This window comes from Tyto alba, unplaced genomic scaffold, assembly GCF_018691265.1.
Source record: "Tyto alba isolate M040663 unplaced genomic scaffold, T.alba_DEE_v4.0 Super-Scaffold_14, whole genome shotgun sequence".
Classification (NCBI taxonomy): domain Eukaryota; kingdom Metazoa; phylum Chordata; class Aves; order Strigiformes; family Tytonidae; genus Tyto; species Tyto alba.
This window is the reverse complement of record NW_024881276.1, coordinates 47,683,254-47,702,508: the sequence shown is the minus strand read 5'-3', so window position 1 is coordinate 47,702,508 and position 19,255 is coordinate 47,683,254. Positions and strand designations below refer to the sequence as shown.

Below are 19,255 nucleotides of genomic sequence, written 5' to 3'. Positions count from 1 at the left end.
TGCTAGGCCTGTTCAACTGCATTTGACAAGCTGCTTCCCAATAGTGGCACCTACGGCTGGTACTGATGGACCAACCGCCAAAAGTCACTACAATTCAGCAGGGATGAAACCATCTCCCTGAGTTTTGTTCTATTTACAGGCAACACCTTGAGAGGCAGCACTGAATCCTGCTGACAAGGTAGGCAGCTACCTGCTTGTTAACCTGGGTTTGGATGGTTGACAAACCAATGTTTTGGGTTGAGGGTTGACAAAAAATTGGTTTAGATTACAATTGTGCCTGAGTGGCTCCCATCAGTAACGTTTTCCAAAAGTTCAACCATGTGATTTATCAATATCATTAGTCACTTGGGCTGTGTGGAAATGTCATTTAGTGACTGTGCAGTTAATTCTTGTATGCCCTTTTTTGCCTTACTGGGAACTAGAGAGACCATCCTAGTGCAGCAGAAAGGAAGGGAAGAGCATGAATCACTGTATTTTTCAAGCAGTGGTTGCAGAACTATCTTCTGTCTAATTTATTCCCAAGCTTACACTGGCTTTGGAAAGTGCTGAAGCTTAGTCATAGTGTGCCATTCTCAGAAACAAATCTGCTGTGCAGCTGAAGCAGGAGAGCATGAGGTCTGATTGCCAAGCAAGGAGGAGGGCTGTAATCCACCAAAAGTCTATGCAAAGACAAACAGGTTGGGAACTGTCTGAATAAGTGCACTTAAATATACACTCACAAAATCGAAATAAGTGGTGGGGTTAATGGGTGGACCTCACATTCGTGCCTGCCTTATGTTTAAAGTAATGAATCAGCTGCTGATGTTGGGTGGACCCTGGAGGAAGCGGGCGGGGGTGTCAGAAAGAGATGCTGTAGCAGGTGGATGTGCATGCAGAGACGCAACACGTAGGCTGGGGGGTGGTGTTGGGGTCCATGCCAGGATTCTCTGTGGTGTCAGGAGCTGTCATGGGGGAGGCAAATCCTGGAAGGAGCAGCCAGCGTACGTGGTTCTTTATCACCAGGTGGAGGATGCTGTAAACAATTTAAAGTCAATACTTTTTTCTAACCGCAATAGCCATCTCTATACTTTGCTTGGATGTTGCTGAGACTGAAGGTTTGCTCTTTACTGGAAGGTGCTTGCTGTAGCAGCACATGGATTTTCAGGGTTGTTTCTTTGGAAGATTAGAGTATTTCTGGTAAAAATACAATGGATAAAGCTGACAAGAACATTTCCTATGAACATTAAAACACATCACCTGGGCTGTCAGTCCTTTTTTAAAGTCAAGTGCAGTTCCTTTTATGACCACTAAGTGGTGAAGTTCAGCTATGAGGACTACATCAACAGTGCCTGCAAGCTTGTGGAAAATTCTTCGGTTAATATTTTGTTTCAAAATTGTAGCAGAGCTAAGTTGAGGACACCAAAAAAGCCTGGAATTAATCTTTGCATAGGTCACTCGCACCCTGCTGGGAGGCTTTGGTGCAAAAGGGTGTGGTTTCAGCAAATCTTCAAATTATTTTTTCATGTTTGGAAGTTCTGAGGCTAAAAATCAGAAATTAAATGTTTGCTTGTGAATCTCCATTTCAGAGCTGGTAGTTTTCCCTCTGACTTTGTCCAGAGCCTGTTAGAGCTATTTGCATTGCTTAAATAGCTGTAAAATGGTCTGGCAAACCCCATGAGAACTGTTTTTCATTGATCTCACATTTTGGTCAGACCACAATGCCCTTCCAGAAATCTTGCAAAAAAAAGGCAACTATGAAAATAAGTAAAGGAAAATGAGATGTGATACCTCAAAGGAAAAAAGACAATAGTGTGAAACAATCACAGTTTGCAGAGTGATGGGAATGAATTATTCAACCTACTCAAAAGCACATCTAAAATGTTTCTTTAGAGGAATACAGGTACTTGAGCTGTTTCTATTTTGGGATAATTATTTACCACTTGGTAGGAGAGAAGGAACTGTGTTTCAGTAAGCATGTCTAAGAATTTTTTTTTGTCACGTTCTGATTTGGACCCATTGGCTTCCCCCAGCCTATTTGCATGACTCAAGGTTAATTTGTGCATCAATCTGAGAGAAGAAAACATTTTTAATGTAATCATAGTCATTTGGAGCAGTAAGACTTTGTACAAATGTAAGCCATCTTATCAGAAAGCAGAAACATGAAACAGAGTTTACACATACAAGTTTGATTAGCAAATGAGACCTCGTTGGCTGGTTGCCCTCCCACGTGGTGCATGAGCAACCCGTGGGCTGAAGGTTTTGCTGGTTTTGCAACGTGATCACAGCTGACAGAAAAAGAGACATAAAGATGTAAAAATGACAAAGCAAAAAAGGCACAAAAACGATGACTCAAAATGGCTTTGTGAGCTATTTTTGTGTCGTCTCAAGCGAGGGCAGAGAAGAAGGGGTATGCTTGTGGGATGGCAGCCCTGTCTTTCCGAGGGACAGGGCTGGGAAAGGAGCAGGTACCTGTGGAGATGGGGGCAACTTCAGTGGAGGAGAGGGGAGACCAAGGCTCTGCTTTTTCCCTGAGGCCCTGGGCTGGGCGCTTGGCTTGCTCTGGTCTCCTTGCCTGGAAAAGGAGTTGCGTTACAGCATCAGCAGCATCCTGATCCTGGGTCTCCCCTGATTTCCACATGGGGTGCAGACCCCTAACTGGGTCCTCTAAGTTACATGTTGGGGATATTTGTACTACTCATTTCAGCATGACTATTGACCTTGAGCTCCTTTCCCTGAGCTCAGGTCAGGGCCAGGGTGGCCTTTCCTCCTGCCCCCCCAGTCATTAGGTGCTCAACCAGTTTAGAAATCTGGGCTTGCATTTAGGCACTTGCAAAAACCTAACTTCATGGAAAAGGCACTTGTAAAAACCCCAGCCTTATAACCCGCTACCCCTGTCCATTTAGCAGCCCAGCTGGGAAATCTTCGGTTTCTGGCTCTGACATTGTTGTCATGTCCCCTGAAATTTCTGTTATTCAGCTGAGTGCCGGGGGGGGGCAGGAGGTTTTTATGAGGTGCCTCTTACCGTATGTGCAGGGAGGGGGAATGTCCCTAGAGTAAGAGTGAAGTGTATATAAAAAAGGGGAAGCCGTGCTCAATGGATCAGTCGCTCGCTCGTCTCGCTGAGCACACAGCTAAGATGATGGTCGCTTGCCTGCTCCTCTCCAGCATCTGGACCGTTGCGTCAGGTAAATCCCTCGTCTGTCTGTCTGTCTGTATCGTTACTGTAACGGCATCAGGGACCTCGGTGGCCCTGCCAGCCTGCCGCTGTGGTGCTGGGTGCTGCAGCCCACGGGTGGCATCCCCCCCAGGGCGAGCCCAGGGGTGACAGGGCACTTGTGGCCCTGCAAGCAGCTGCACTGCTCGCATGGGGCCTCAGGCATGTCACTGCTGGTTGCGTTGACAGCATCCTCTCCCTAATTTACCACCAGTGCACTGATAAGCTGCAGACAGATGCACGAATTTATTGCAATTTGCAAATCATAAACAAGGCAAATGTCCAAACGACCCCAATGACCTGTACGAATTGATTTCATCAGTTTGTTTTGATTTGATGAAAGTTTGATTTCCTCTCCTGTTGTGGCTGGGATTTGGGTCAGAGTATAGCACTGGTTTGCTTTAGCCAGGAGAAAGCTATTTGTCGTGGTGGATATGGTGCTTGTAGGCATCCTGTTCAGGCCTCTAAAAGCATGGGTGTGTTACATTTGTTTTTGTAATTAAGAATCCTGTAGAAAAGCCTGAATTTGCTTCAAACTCGCTCCCATGGTCATGGTTTATATTCTGCCTATGGCACCACTGAGCTCTGAAAAGCAAAATGACTGTTCACAGCTTCACAGCTGGCTTCTTGGTCTCCGGCAGAGATCTGCTGGGCCACAGCCACAGCCACAGAGAGGGCAGAGCCTGAGAAAGCTGTGTCGGGTGGGTTAGACAAGGGTACCTCTGGGCACTGCAGCCAGCCTTACTCCTCTTTAAAACCTTCAAAGATAGTTCCCTTTCCTGTAAATTGAATTATATGTTTTCAGTGCTGTAACTGTCCCTGCTGATATCTCCATTTCCATGCTGATGTACAGAAATAAAATTTAAAAACTATTATCCTAAGAGGCCTGTAAAGCTGAGCTGTCAAACCTAGGACTATACATTTTGTTTGCCTGTCCCCTTAGAATTTTTTCCACATGTGTCTGTGAACTGGGAGAGGAGACTGTCTTTTTTGTTTTCCTTTTCCCTGGAGACCTCTAGCACCATGACATTTATGCTGTGAAAGTTTTCCATCCACAGGCCTTCAGCCTGGTCTCAGCTGCTTCCCACCTGCATGGCCTGAAGCCTGAGATAGGAGGATGGGTGCAGTTTGCCTCTGGTCTTCCCTACCTTGCTTTTTCTTTCTGGTTTTCTGTTCTCTTGCCAGTCTCTGACAAGTGTGGATGCACAATGGATAACTGGGCATCCACATAATAATTTTTAGCAGCTTTACTGATTTTCTTCTCTCTGCGCCACAGGAGGGCTCAGAGAGCAGTAATGCACCGACAGCAGCGTGGCTGTCACCATGGCTGGATGCTAAGGGAACGTCTCCACGGGTGTCTGTGGGATAACAATCTTAGCAGACAGAAATCAGTCACCAGAGCTGTCCTTCTCGGTGGCTCTGTCTGCAGTACAGGTATCAGGCTGGCGAGATGCTTTCTGTGAGGGGGTGTCAAGTCCAGCAAATCTCTCAAGGCAGTTCTTTCAAGCTGTGTTTTCATTTTTTCCCTGGATGAAGGGGAAGAGAGACCCTCCAGAGCTGCTCTGCTCAGGAGTGAGGGTGAGGGGCTGGTGGGGGGTGGGTCTGCTGGGGGTGGGTTGCAGAAAGGTGGTGGGAAATGCTGAGTGAAGGACCTGCTTCTCCCCCAGGCTCCGTGCAGGTGATGCACAGAAAGGTCCAGTCAGTCCAGGCAGGAGGAAACATTACTTTTTCATGCCGGTTGGTCACAAAAGAAGATGTGCTACAGGTGACCTGGCAGAAGGAGACGGATGGGGCTGAAGACAACATAGCGACTTATAGTATGATGAATGGCCAAAAGATAGCGAAGGGCTATATCGGCCACGTGAGCTTTGCCCACAGTGAATTACAAGCCTCTGCCATCTCCCTTCGTGGAGTCACCCTCCAAGATGAAGGATGCTACAAGTGCATCTTCAACACGTTTCCCTCAGGGGCTGTCACTGGCAGGATGTGTCTCAAGGTTTACGGTAAGGCATCGTAATCGCGTACTGGCTGTCATCATCTGACCACCAAGTCGTTTTTCCCAGGAAAAAACTTCCCTGACCACTGGTCATTGCTAAATTGCTGTGGGAAGGATGGCTTGGCTTCCTCTCCGGCTCTCCCTCTCTCTCTGGTTTTACCTCTGATGGGAAACCAGCGTTCAACAGTTCTTTAATTTTCTTCCCCTTAAGTCAATAACAGTGAGATCCAAACGCTGACGTGTAGCCCATGACTTCCTCCGAGTTTCCCTGGCCATGTGCTGTGCTGACAGCTGGCCTGCCACAACCATGAACCCTGCGCTCCTCTGCTTCCCCACACTGCTGCTCTCACCTCCTAAGCCTGGACATCAGGCACTGTTTTCTTACTCTGCCTTTGGTCTTAAAAAAAATCCAAGGTATTCAAAAGGTAGAGAGGCATACACATGACCAAAGTATCTGGATGCTGATTTGGAAGCTCTAGTAAAAATGATAGCACTTAGGCTGGGCTCAGGAAAGGGTTACAAAAAAAAAAAAATAGGAGGCTGAAATACAGCGCAGCTTGAGGGCTTTGCCACATGAATATCTTGTGCAGGTCATCATCAATTAGATTCAAGAAGAGAGTTAAAACAAAGCATGAGTCAAGGTGGCAGTATTCGACACCTCCATATGAAATTGTCAACTAGCAAGTACAAGCTGAAATAAAGGCAAATAGATGAACTCAAAAGAAACAAGAGTAAAAAGCTGTTTATTTTTTGAGGGAGGGTCTTGGTTTTCTGCCAGTGAGAAAGCTGAGACATTAAACATGCCCTGAGGACAGCCTGTTGCTCCTGACTTTCTCATTGGTGATTCTGCTGTGGGGACGTTGGCCACAGAACATGTCCCATGTGGAAAATTTCAGTGTCTGCGGCCTGCCGCTGGTGGTATGACCCCTGCAGAGTATTTTGTCTATCCCTAGTTCCTTCTGCTGACAAAGACACAGACAGATATGCCCACATGCCAGGAGTCCTCCGCGTGGAAAAAAAATATGACTGTGGATTATAGGGGAAAGAAGACTTAAGCAATAGGGGGAAGTGGGGCGCAGGGAGATACAAGGGAAAAGCAGGCTTGGAACAAAAGTTCTGTTTCTTCTCCCCAGGAAAGCTCCTAGTGCAGAAAAGAGAAATTAGGAGAAATTCACTCAATATTTCAGATAGGAAGAGGAAGGTGTTCCTAAAAACACTGAGCCCTGAGTCATTCAGTGGGTAAACGCTGATTATACATTACAGGAAAATATGGAAGTGCCTTGCAGAGGGGTCCCATTCTTCTTTATCATGTAAATCTAAACACAGAGTTAGATTTGGTTTGTTTTGTTGTTTTGTTTTTTATCCAAGCGGAGGAAATATTTCCCAAAATCACCAGCCTTGTGGCTATGATTCATACTTTGGCAGACCACTACTTTAAAAAAAAAAAAGTTTTTCTGCAGCTTGCTGCTACACGCACTCCTGCGAGCATCTCGTCCTGCGTCTCAGACGAAAATGACTCAACTGAGAAGGGTTTCACTTTTCTGGCGGGCAGGCATGAGCCCTCTGCTCCGGCCGCGCCGGCGCGGGCTCGTGGGCCCCTGCCAGGGGCTGGCTCACAGGGGTCACCGTGGCCTCCCTGGGCCGTGCTTTAGCGAAAGCGGCCTGGAAGGCCACCATGTATAGACTGATGTTCAGCACTGTGACAAAAGATTTTGGCTCACATACGGTGTGTTTCATTGAAGCTAATTTACGCAATGCTATTGAAAAGCCACAGTCTTCCTCCCTTATTCCCCAACTCATAACAATGGGAACAACTTGTATGAACAAGCCCAGAGGACTCCCCAGGATGGAGTGTGAAGCCAGCAGGAATCTCCCAAGGCTCAGGGATTCAGGGCAAGGTGAGCAAGCCAGAGTCACCAGATGAAAATGAAACACTGCCATGTCTTTGCTCTCCAGAGGGGACTGCCGGGGAATTTACAAGCTGGTAATTGCCCGATTACAGCAGCCTTCACAAGAGGGGCTCTTCCAGGACGGGCACCATTGCTGCATGGCAAGGGGAAGTGAAACTGTGTAAGAACTGGATACAACACTGTGTAAAAATAAACAGGTATGACGGAATCTCAGACATGCCTGGCTGAAAACAGCAAACCCAAGAAGAAACAGAAATTTCTTATCCTGTAGCAAAACCCATTTTGGAACAGAAGAGTTTCAAGTGTGCTTGGCGGGTCTCTTTTGAACAGCGTGCTCCCCTTCCTCCTCCATTTTGCTTTGGAAATGTTTTCCCAACCTCCATCACCAGAGAGGATGAGAATGAAACCCAGGAAGGGGATTGAGTGAGCAGATACAAAGAGAGGGGGATGTGCCACACGAGAATGGGTAAGACTTGATGGGTCACAAAATTCCCAGGGCATTTGCTGGGCCGCCTTTGGAGAGCTTCTGCCTTCACTGTAGATGGCATCATTCACCTGGAAGTCTCGAGCACAGAAGATAAATGTCATCACAATTTCTTAGACAGAAAAACCAAGGCACAATGTTGCTGGTGAACACCCATATGGTTAGAGAAGGCTCTCTGTCATCACAAGGCATACTGTAATTCCTAAAATTTTTTATCAGTCTCTCTGAGACCACTGTCAAGCCTTCAAACATAAAAAGCTCATCACGACCTGACAGTCCCCCTTTAATTACAGAAGACCATTACAGATAAGCAAAGCTGATGTACTTCACTAGAAAGTCCCTTTTTCAAATATTTGGGAACACTGCTGCAGCTCAAATTTGGGGATATTTGCATTGCTGCTATGCAAAAGCTACTGAAGCAAGTACTTGAACACATCTCTTGTGGGTACTTTTTCACTGGAAACAAATATTTTGATGAAAGGCAGAAGAAGCAGTTACTGTAAGTGTATGCATCAAACACCAACAGCGAGCACAGGCTAACAGAGTAGCAGGAATTTACTGCAAAAGCAAGCACTCATACGTTTTGACTGTGCATCTATTACAGACACTTGCTAATAGGAAGCTCAACCCTGCAGGATTTCTTTCACATGATAATCATTCTTTGGGGTCCAATGTGAGAAGAGAGAAAACTGCCTAGTCAGAAGAGCAGCAGATGTGGAGTGCATGTGTTTCTGCCAGAACACAGCAATTTTTCTCATCCTCAGTGGAAAACTCTGTGACAGCTTTCCTTTACTGCTTTTGGATGTTGCAACCTAGTATTTGAAGTTAATCCTGTGGGTGGATGTGTTATTTTTATGCATCCCGTGAGCGAAAGAAGAAGTTCAGAGGTCATTTATTAATCAAAACATAAATTGTTTGTGATACTTGTCTTTTCGTATGTGGGAGATTTTAAGAAGTTCCAGCTGAAATCCCCCTACACACTTTTCTCGTTGCTCTTACAGCAACAGTAGTCGGTTTCACCAACTCTGTGGGGTTTGAGTTTCTGTCTGCAAAAAATGAGAAATACACACTCATTTGTTTTGTTTTGTTTTGTTTTTTTCTAGTCAGGTAAAACCAGAGTAAATAAATGAGGTCTGGCCATTAGAAAAAACAAAACAAAACAAAACAAAACTGATAGTATACAATGTCTTGCTTCCACCCTCTGGCAGTTATGGCTTGAAGCACCCAGGCAAACTCCTGATGTGCTTCTGGAATTGTACCAGGAGGTTATAGGTGCCATTATGCACCTGGCACAAGGTTTCTCCCCCTTTCACAGGATCGTTCAGTGTCTGCCACACCTCATTCATATGCAAATCTTTATTTACCTCCCAGAAGGAAAAAGAATCAATTTCCTAAGAAGAACAAACGGATTTTTTTGTTGTTTAAAAGTAGGATTACCAAATGATAGTGATATCGTCGTTAGTGTTGGGACAAAAACTATTTTCATCATAAATATTGTGCTAACCATTGTTATTTTTGTTATATAAATAGTAATATACATATGTAGTACTACTAAATATAGTAATATATACTTTTTTTGATCAGAGGGCATTCATATTAACTCAAACTTGAATGAAACTAGAATTGCCACTGCACTTAAATAGTTTAAAAAAGCAATACTCTTAGAAACAGGGACCTAGAAGTAGATTGTGGTTCAGACCCCTGTGCCATCAGCACATGCACTGAAGTAGAAGGCAGGCTGGTGAGCTGCCATACAGAAACCTGTGGATTGAGCTCCCAAATGGAGCTGCATGCCTTTAGAGATCTTGGCCTGAGCAAAATGAACTAATTAGACTGGTTCTGAGCAGGGGCTTGGACTAGATGACCTCCAGAGGTCCTTTCTGGCCTAAATTATGGTATGATTGTACAGCCAAGGAATAAATAGGTGATTTTCCACAGGGAATAGACATGTCCTTATGTGTTCAGAACTCCCATGGAGTTATACCGAGGTTGAAAACAGCTTCCTGCACTTCTTTTTTTATTCCTTGTAAATACAGTTTGTGTAAATAGGAATCAACAAGCAGGCTTCACATGAGTGAGTAAGCATGAATGATGCCTGTAGTTCATCCTTCTTGCTAAGACTAACATCCACAAATCCACAGAGTGACAGCATCCACAAATCTTTTAGGGTGAAAGGAGTTCAGAAGAAATTATATTTAATGAAGGTTTTGAGGGGTTCCATGACATCCCCAAAACCCGACACTAGAGGGAAGGAAGTTGTACAAGCACAAAAGCCTCCACAGGTGAAATCCTGTGGTATAACCACATAAAATTCACTATTACTGTCTTGCATAAATAGATGCTTTCAGTCCTTTGGTCCACAAGCCTAAATATCTCAAACAGCTGTAAAGTTAATCCTGCAGATACATTTAATAGAAAAGAATTTTGACTCATTGAAACAGTTCAACCCTTTCGGAGGGAGGAGGACATGTGGTTTCATGGTTTTACTACCTGTTGTTTTTCACTTGTCCATAATCACCACTTCTCAGTTAGGAAGCTGCAGTGCTGCTGTTAATAACAGAATTGAAACAGGATGCCTTTACCCTCTTGTCCTTTGTTTTTGCCAAGTTCTTCATCTCCAGAGTGTTGCCTGATCACTTTCATGTTTGTAACAGCTGGGGCTTTGGGGGGAGGGAGGCAAGATTAGATATCACGATTATCCTCCAAGATAATGGTAAATGCAGATGTTCTTTGCTCAAACATGAGCATGAAGTAAAGGATTTTGTCACTTTGTGTTTTACAGCCATCTCAGACCCCAGAGTGGAGGCTAAGCTTATACACAGTCCAGACAAAGCTGAGGACTCTGAGAAAGTGGTGGGGCTGAGCTGCTCAGCAACAGGGAAACCGGCTCCAAAAATCACCTGGCTCCTTCCCAGCATCCTGCAGCAGAAACCAAGGGAGTACCACATCAAACTTGGCAACCAGACTGTGACTGTCATCAGCAATTTCACCCATACCCCCTCCAAAATCCTCCAGGAGTACCCCATTGCCTGCATGATCCAACACCCTTCTCTAAACATGACCCTGGTCCTGCCTGTGGACAGCTTGCTGCAGGGTCAGTATGTAACCCTGCTCCTGCCCTGGAATGGGGAGGAGACCACGAAACATCTCCTGGGGTAGATCAGAAAATTCCTCAGAGGGTTGGGGGGAGCAGAGGGTGGGGAAGACACCTGGAAAAGCAGCTGGGGATGGGCTTGGGAGGGATGGAGGAGGTGCTGGGGAGCATCCAGTCTTGCTGCTTGTTGGGTCCCCTATACACCAGGATGTCCCCCAGCCTCCCTGCCTCTGCCAAGGACTCTCAGGGTTTCCCTGTCATGTAGCCTGACACACCAACAAGACGTGCCACCTTTGGGTACCTCGGAGGGGCTGGGTGCCGCAAGCCCGATGGCATCCGACCCCAGGCAGGCACTGCCTGTCGGTGTGTGCTGGCATGTGCTCCCAGTGCCCCTGTTCACCCCGCCTTGCCATGGGGACTGGCCGAGAAATGTCTGAAATGAGTTTGGGGTTGGTTTATTTTCTGTATGCACAAACTGAGTACCCGTTGCTTTCTCCACAGGTCCGGCCAGCAGCTCAGCAGCGGCCATCGCCATTGCAGTGGGGGTGCTGGTCCCCCTGATTTCCCTAGTCCTTCTCGCCTGCCTCCTCTGTTGCTGCCTCAAGCACCTACGTGACCCAGAGAGAAACCCAGCCTGGCCATGCTGGGTAGGTCTGCCTTTTCTTGGGGTGCTGCAGGGCTCGCCCCCACCAGTCACAGGGCTTGGCGCTCAGACCCAGCTCTGCCCGGCCACCCCAGAGCTGGCTGCGTGCTGCCCAGCCCAGGCTGCACCCAGGCTGGAGAGGGGCGAGGGGGTTAGCCCCCCGCCAGACGACTGGGTGGCAGCAGATGGGGAAGGGGAAACCTGAACGTGTTTTGCCAAGCCCACAGGTGCTCGGTAGTGATGACAGCTAGAAAACACTCTTTCTCGGTGACAAGGCATGCTGTGGGAGAAGCATTGCTCTGTTACTATATTTTTGCACAAAATAGTTGTGCAAGCAGTGGCCATACCCTATTACCGTTCTTCTGCATCTCCTAAAATAACCACCCTCCGATATGGCCAGTGCAGCTCGCAGAGGAAACAACTTCAGGGACATGTCTCAAACAAAATGGGGTCTTAGAGGAAGAGGTTGTCCTTCGAGGCTGTCCTGATGCAGGGACTAAAAGATGCAACCTCGAGGCGGGGGTAAATGGAGTGAGGTATCATCATTTCAGAAAATTGCAGCACAGTTTTGTGTGGGATATGTCTGGAGCGTGTACTCTGACTTTTGATAAGTGTTTTGGAGAGAAAGAAGCAGTAGGAGGAAATGGGTTACGTCTCCCATGGGCACCATGACGCTAAGTCCAAGCTGGAGCCTGCTGGAGGCGTTGACAGGGGAAAACTTTAGTCTTCACTCATACAAAGTGGTGCAAAGACCCATTTGGTAACACAAGTACCCAGGATCTTTACCCTTACACTGAAAACATCCATAGATTTTGAAGAAGGAAAAAAAAAAAAACAACAACCTCTCTTCTGTTAGGTCCTTCCTGCCTGTACCAAGGCCAAGAAGTGTAGGCAGTATGGAGCTACAGATAGGTGGGCTCCCGTGGTGCCCCCCAGCCCTGGCACACCACTGAACACCTGAGCAGCCGCCCACACTACACGTGTGAGAGAGAAACGTCTTACAACAGCACCTTGGGCTTCCCAGCAAACCTGCTGTGACTCACTCCAAGAGAAATACAAAAAAGGACTATTTATAATAGATATTTATTTATTTTGTTACACTGTAATATTCTGTTTTGTAGAAAAGAGCTGTAAGGTATTTATTTGAGACTCAGGCTGACTACATGGACCCGCATAATGAAACTCATGTTTTATATTTCCTGGGGTTTTGAATATTTTGTTTATTCCTTTCTGATATTTTAACATTGCAAGCTCGAAACTGGGTGGGGGATTATCTGAAATAGGGCAGCATTTTTTAGGGGTGCTGGCCTGGGAGATGTTGCTGATGGACCAAAGGAGATCCCCGCCAGGAACTGGGGGTGCAGAAAACCCATGGAGCAGCCTAGCACACTGCTGTGAGCTTCAGGTGTTGAACTTGTTCCCCAAAGGGCACGAGAGATCAGGCTGAGACTGCAGCCAGCCTGAACTTGTAACCCAGGTGCCAGAAGCCACAGGCTTCTAGCCAGGAATCATCAGTCATGAGGAAGTTACCAACTCCAAATTCCACCAGCCTTTCCTAGAAAGTAATGGAAAAAGCAAAGGGCACAGAGATGTTTCCTTCTCCTTCTTCTGGGGTGTTCACAGCCCCCCTTCTTAATTTCCTTAACCCATCACAGCTGCCTTATGTTTCCAGGCATGCCACCTGCCTGCAGGAGGATGTAGGGGAATAAAAGGGTGGTGGGAGGGGCAGTAGGCTGGCTAGGGGATTTTGTGTATGTCATGGGACAGGTGAGTGCAGTGGGAAACTGGAGGCTCGTAAGGTAAGAGGGTGGGTGCTGTGTGTGGGCAGATATACACCAGCACAGGTCAACAAGTTTTGCCTGTTACTAAAATTCATTGCTTATAACCTGTAGGTTAGATCTGAGCAGTTCTGTAATTCCCTGAATCCCATCCTATGCCCATGAAATCTTTCCTTGTAGTCCCAGGGAAAGGGACATGAGCCCACCCAGCTAGTGTGATCCTGTGGGCAGTATGAAGACAGCCAGGGCAGGCCGTTTCCTCTCCTCCTGGTTTCCCAGAGCCAAGTGCATTGTCATCTGTTTTTTTCCATACCCATTTATTTCAAATATGTACCCTGGATGAATCAGGCTGAGTTGTAGTCAAAAAGCTCAGCAACTAAAATGAAGGTGAGTGGCTGAATTGAGAATTAATAAACCCAGTTCTTTTCATAAAATGTGGGGTTTTTTTAATGCTCTGTAATGCTTAGTAATACCACAGATGGCAAGTGCGGGGAAAGGGGAACTGGCTTCAACTGTCACAACCAGGAATTTTTCTCCTGAGCCCCATAATTGTCAAAGGAGGAAGCCACATTTTCTCCAAGCTTTCCCCCCATTGCAGCTTAATTTCCCGCTCCTCTCTGAGGGAAGGGGCTAGGGGAGAAGCAGGTTTTTTTCCCTGTGGGTTGGTGGTTTGGGGAGGGTGGGAGGGCAGAGCTCAGCCCCAGTGCCCCCCACCCCCCGGAGGGGCTGGGGAGTGCCGGCCCCTGCCACTTGGCAGGGTCTATACTTGCACGTCAGGGGGGGTTTTGGAGAGGGTTTTTTGAGTTTTAAAATAAGGTTTCCGCTAATGTTTAAGCTAACAGGTCTTTTTTTAAAAAAAGAGAAATGAATCTCTCTCGGAAGCAGGGACTCTGGACATGGGTAATGAAAAGGATTTTCAGAGGGAAAAGCAAAAGGCACAAAGCTGGCAAGAAACCTTTCTAAATCCAGGAAGATTGCAGAGATTACTTATTACTATTTTCTACAAACGGATCACCTGGATTGGGGAAAGCAGGGTTTGTAGTCATTAAAGTGTATGTTTACATGCAGGATTGCAATTTCTTTGACCATTTAGCAGAATGTTGAACTGTGAAAAGCTTTTCTAGGTTTCTGTTTACAAGTATGATAGGATTAGAGCCCAAGAAGGGGGTGCTTACAAGTAAAATGCTATATGAGAAAGGAAGATGTTATCCATTTATTTATCTTTCACAGTATCAGAATGAGAACAGCAAACTACATCTGAAGGCAGAACACTTAAACCCAATACAATTATTTGCCTTCATGCTATACAAAGCCAGCTATTAAAATGCAATGCTATAAAATGCTGTATGTTAGTGCTGTGGAGTTTGGCTTCATGTAGCAATGAAATGAGTGTAAGCATACAGACTATGTATAGTTAACTGTCTGCTAGCTGGAAAAAAAAAACAAAACAAATCAAAAAACAAAAATAGAGTACGAAATAAATACAGATCACCTTTTGGGGAACAAACAAGCACATGACTGAGGGGATCAGAAGTTTTTTACTGTGGGTGAATAACATCCTAACTGCTGTTCTGAGGTTTCTTTGTGGTTATCTTGTGCTTGTCTGTCCAGTTATTTCTGTTAACAATTTGGCAGTAATTATCTGGAGGTTATTTTTCAGATGGGTTTATGCAGATACTTAGTATTTTAATAAATAATATCTAGGCTGTGAAATGTTGCAAATTTTGAAGAGGTCTTGAAGTAAAAATAAAACTGGTAAGAAATTGAAGTGGAATGGACTGCTCTATTTTGCTGCTACAATATGAGTGCTATAAAGCAGGTTAACTTTGTAAGTAAATGGAAACAGAGCATATTTTCAAAGTTTACCCCATAGAAATGTTCTGAGCTACTATTGCCACCACCAAAAAAAAAAAAAAAAACCCAAACAAAAACAAACAAACAAACAAACAAACAAAAAAAAAAAAAACAAAAAAAACAACAACCAACCAACCAAAAAAACAACCAAAAAACAAAAAAACCCAAGCTGCAAAAAAGCCTAGGGTTTTGTCTGTCTCATGGCTGGACAGTTGTTTGTCTGACCCAAACCTGCCTTTGGCCACCTCCTGTCACTGTAACTTCCCCGGCCCAGAGCTGCAGTGGTGTCAATGCAGGGCATCATTTTTTCCTAAAAAAAAGATAGAAAGAGCGTAAGTGAGAATGCCATCCTCCTGCTTGACTTACTTGAGTAAAACTGGCTCTGGGGACACGTTTCTCTGCAAAGCAAATGGGATTATTTAGCCTGCACCACTTAGCTCTGGGATCCTTTGACCTTGACATTAGCCAGCTTGGGTTAAGGTTTTAACTTACATGGGGCCTTAAGACAAGTGTCCTTTTAAACTGTGTATTTTATAATTATATACATTGGTATGTAATAAAGGGTCTTCAGGCTGTGTAAAATGTCCAGGTTCCTGTTTTGGCATGCCATGCAGTTTCAGAGATGTACCATGTTTGTATTTTTCTCTTCCTGAATACTGGGTTCCCGGTTCTAAGAGAGCAGTAAAGGTGTAAAGGAATCGTCCCAGCAGCTCTGCTGAAGATGTGACTTTGAAATGTAGTTAAAATGCTGCCCTTAGACATTTTACAAATTACTGGCTGAAACAGGGAGAATATTCATTTCCTGAAACTGCTGCTGGCAGAGGGATGGGACTAAATCTACATAGTGAAAAGGAACTTTGTTTTTGTGATAGAAGTTTGAAAGCATCATTCATCACTTCCCTGTTGTGTAACCCTGGGGAATGATTAATCTACTAAATACGACACCAGTGAATTTTTTATGAACTCCAACATGGAAGAAAATATAACCTATTGTTTTTTGTTCAGTTTTCAGCACTGAGATCCTGCAAATCTGTGGAAATAATAGAATTTCACTAATTGAGTGCATTTTTCTCTTTTATAAATGAGACTATTGAACCAGGCAGATAGAAATCAAGCAAGTTTTTGTTTTCACTCTTAGTATACCAGAAAATAGTCATATTTTGGAAGCCATACAAAGGACTGTCTTGTATCTCCACCGCTTTCATCTTTCCTCATATAAAGCTATGTGTGAAAGGAGCACTGAACTCTTGTCCAAGCTGTTTGCAGATAGACTCTGTTGTAGTTTGGTCAGCTTTGAAAAAAGCTAACTGAAATTTCTGGGAATCCTGAGAGAATCCTCAGTCTGACCCATACACAAATAGAAACAGAGTTTTGACTTCCCTAACTTGTCAGAAGCTGCAGTCCTTAACCACCCTAAGGAAAAGGGAAGAAAAGGTGGTTTGTCTAGTAAAAGAGCACTTGAAAATGTACACAGAAGACTAAGATGAAATTAAAATCTTGCAGAAAAAACCCTACAATTTTAGACTAAAAAATAGAGGTGTTTTTTTTTCAATCAGAATATTTTACTTGATATTATCCTTCAAATAAATTACAGAATATCCAGCATCTCCTCATAAACACCAAGGGCTTAAAGAAACCAATTTGCCTTGAGCCTTCTTTGTCTACAGGACTGTAGCTATTTTCATAAGACTGTGGTAGTTTTTTATCTGACCATCAACCAAGTAAAAATAAATATCTTTATTTGCTATAGGTTTTTCTCTAAATAACTGAACCTATACACAAAGAGGATAAAAGAAGGAATGTCCTACTACAGTTTTCTGAAGATCTTTGCATACCTACTTCAGAACAGTTTAATTTTAAGGGTATTAATTGGAGGCTGTCTCCTTTCTAGAAAGGATTTATTAGTAGAAGCAAGGTACCAGCTCTCTATTCAATGTTTCAGTATTTATGTATGCATATAACTTCAACATTTATTTCTGAAAGTCTTTATTGTAAACATTTCTGAGGATGTCAAGAAGATCAGAAAGCATTCCTCAGAGACAAGCTCAGGCTGCATGGGGAAACCAAGACCTCACTGTATAGCCAACAGAAAGTGCTGAGCTCCCTGCAGGCTCCTCTGGAGTGGAAAACTTCTGACTAGGATGCAAAAAAAAAAAAAAGGGCCTGAATCCTGGGTCACAGGTAGTAACATCCCAGCCCAAAGAGGGGTGATGGACCAGGCTCTCTGGTTGACTCTGGCCCAGCAGAAGGAACCTGTGGTCATCATTCAGTTTTAACTCTTCTAGTCTCAGGTTTGTCACTCTATCATTCTGCCGTGGAACTGGCAGTTGTGGATTTAGAAGCCAACTTGGAAAAACTGTAGCCAGAAGCCGCCAGGAAACAGCACCAGTCATCATTAGTGGGACAGATGTTTTTCCTGAAAGGTGAGTGAGAAGGTCTGGGGACCCTCTACTTGATTCTCTACAGCTTCCTTCATTCCCTTAGCATATTTCTTCCTCCTTTCCTCTTTTTCTGGTCCATGGGATCCAGACCTGATGTTGTACTATCAAGCAGCGCAATACCTCTAAACAACAGAAAGTTTGTCCTTTGTTTTGCTGTTACTTGACTCAGCCATGTAATATGCCTCTCCCGGTCTGTTTGAGGTTGCTCCCTCTCCCTGATGTTATTCCATCTCATCACACCTTTGAAGATGCTGTCCTCTTGCCTGGATCACCCCTCCTCTGCTAGGCGCCTCTTGCCCTTCTCCATCCAGGGCGGTCACGGGGCTGAGCTGGGAAGTGGGAGTTAGGGAAGAAGGAGGGAAGGAGAGGGGACCAGGGCGCAGGAGCACATGCAGAGCCTGAGGGGAGGGGAAAGGGCTCTACATGGAGCCAAATGGGGGAATGATTTCCCCAGGAAATCTTTCAGGTTGGCAATTTGTTAGAAAACAAGTCCTTTGGGCCTGGCTGCTTCCAGGAGACACACTTCTCACAAGATCAGCTTTGCAATAAGTATGTTATGTGGGATCTGCACCGCCCTGTGGCCTCCCACCTCTGCAGGGCATTAGCAGCCAGGGAAGGAGAGGGCCGGGCACAGCTGGGACCAGATGCTGCGGGAGGGAGCTGGCACGGGGTATCACACTCCACGTTCCCCAGTCGGTTTCTGACCAAAAGTATAAAATCCCCATAACCTCCTAACTGAAGTAAACATGCTACCAACAGGAAACGAGGGGGCTGAACCGTTTTGGTGACAACCTGCTCTCAGAGTGTCTGCACGGTGTTTGCCGGGCTGAAGTCTGTCCCTGTTGGCTCAGCAGCCAGCGTGTCTTGGCTTGCAGCCAGGAGTGAGCCAACATTTCCTTTCCTCCTCACCCTTTTGTCTATAGGGTATGACCAGGAGCATGGTGCCCCTTGGTCTCTGGTAGAACTGAAAACAAGAAACATGAATCAACAGAAAGGGGGAGAAAATACAGTGCCATAAAACTGCTGATGAACTGTCTTTCTCTTCACTAGTAATTCTACTCTTTGGCATCAGCAGAAATAGCAAAACTAAAGCTTGAAAAAGAGAGTGGCCCCCAGGAAGTCATCTTTTCAATTTAATCCTAGGGCAGTTATCCAGACTTTTTTTTTTTTTCTTCAGAAAATAAGTATTAATTAATTAAGGCCAGACTCTGCAGTACTTACAGTCCAAATACGCTGCTTTATCTGAAAAGTTGAAAGCATTGAGGTCTGGCTGGGATAAGCAGTCCTCTGGGATGGTTCTTTTAAACAAACAACAGCATCTTCCAGGGCCTTTGTAAATGCCCAAAAAGATAAAAACAACCAGTTGGGTTTTGTGTGCAAAGTTCAGGAACTACATAAAACAAAGCAAAAGTCAGTGAGGAGGGATGTGGGAACCAGTGTAAGAAGTTGAACAGATTCTGTTTCAATTATCTGACATGTTGCCAGGGCCTTTTAGAGGTGAAAGTGCCATTTTTGTATGTCATTCTTTTGTATATGAGCAGGTGGGGTCATGTTTTGCCCCACACCATCCCATTGGCTGGTAAGATCCTTGCCTGGGTGAAAAAGCAGTGAGATTCAGAAGGTAAAGGTTGTTGCTGTAATAAAAATACCCAAGCCCATTTTGCTTCCTGCATAATGAAGAGTTTCTAGAAAGGGAGAAATAAGCAGAATTTAAGGTGATTGCACAAGCAAAGAAGCTGAAGATGTACATCCACAAAACTCTTCAGGCATGTGACCCACTACTGGTGCCTGCACCTGGTTCTGCTTTCGCATCAGAAACTGGGCTCTGGGGGCTGGTGAGAGAGGAGCAGATCTGTTCTGCT

The 19,255-nt window shown here is 45.1% G+C and overlaps 1 protein-coding gene across 1 annotated transcript; it reads left to right on the top strand.

Annotated features, from left to right (window-relative positions):
* The first annotated feature begins 3,058 nt into the window (after positions 1-3,058).
* On the top strand, positions 3,059-12,287 carry LOC104358982 (OX-2 membrane glycoprotein). Its single transcript, XM_042788914.1, has 5 exons — positions 3,059-3,164; positions 4,861-5,196; positions 10,366-10,677; positions 11,179-11,324; positions 12,177-12,287. Exons 1-5 carry the CDS (start codon positions 3,074-3,076, stop codon positions 12,279-12,281), a joined length of 990 nt encoding a protein of 329 aa, XP_042644848.1. The 5' UTR covers positions 3,059-3,073; the 3' UTR covers positions 12,282-12,287.
* The last annotated feature ends 6,968 nt before the right edge of the window (positions 12,288-19,255 follow it).

Coding starts and splice junctions, on each gene's coding strand:
- LOC104358982 (XM_042788914.1), top strand. CDS start 3,074: ATGGATCAGTCGCTCGCTCGTCTCGCTGAGCACACAGCTAAGATGATG. Junction 10,678..11,178: donor TGTGGACAGCTTGCTGCAGG/GTCAGTATGTAA, acceptor CTTTCTCCACAG/GTCCGGCCAGCAGCTCAGCA. Junction 11,325..12,176: donor ACCCAGCCTGGCCATGCTGG/GTAGGTCTGCCT, acceptor CTCTTCTGTTAG/GTCCTTCCTGCCTGTACCAA.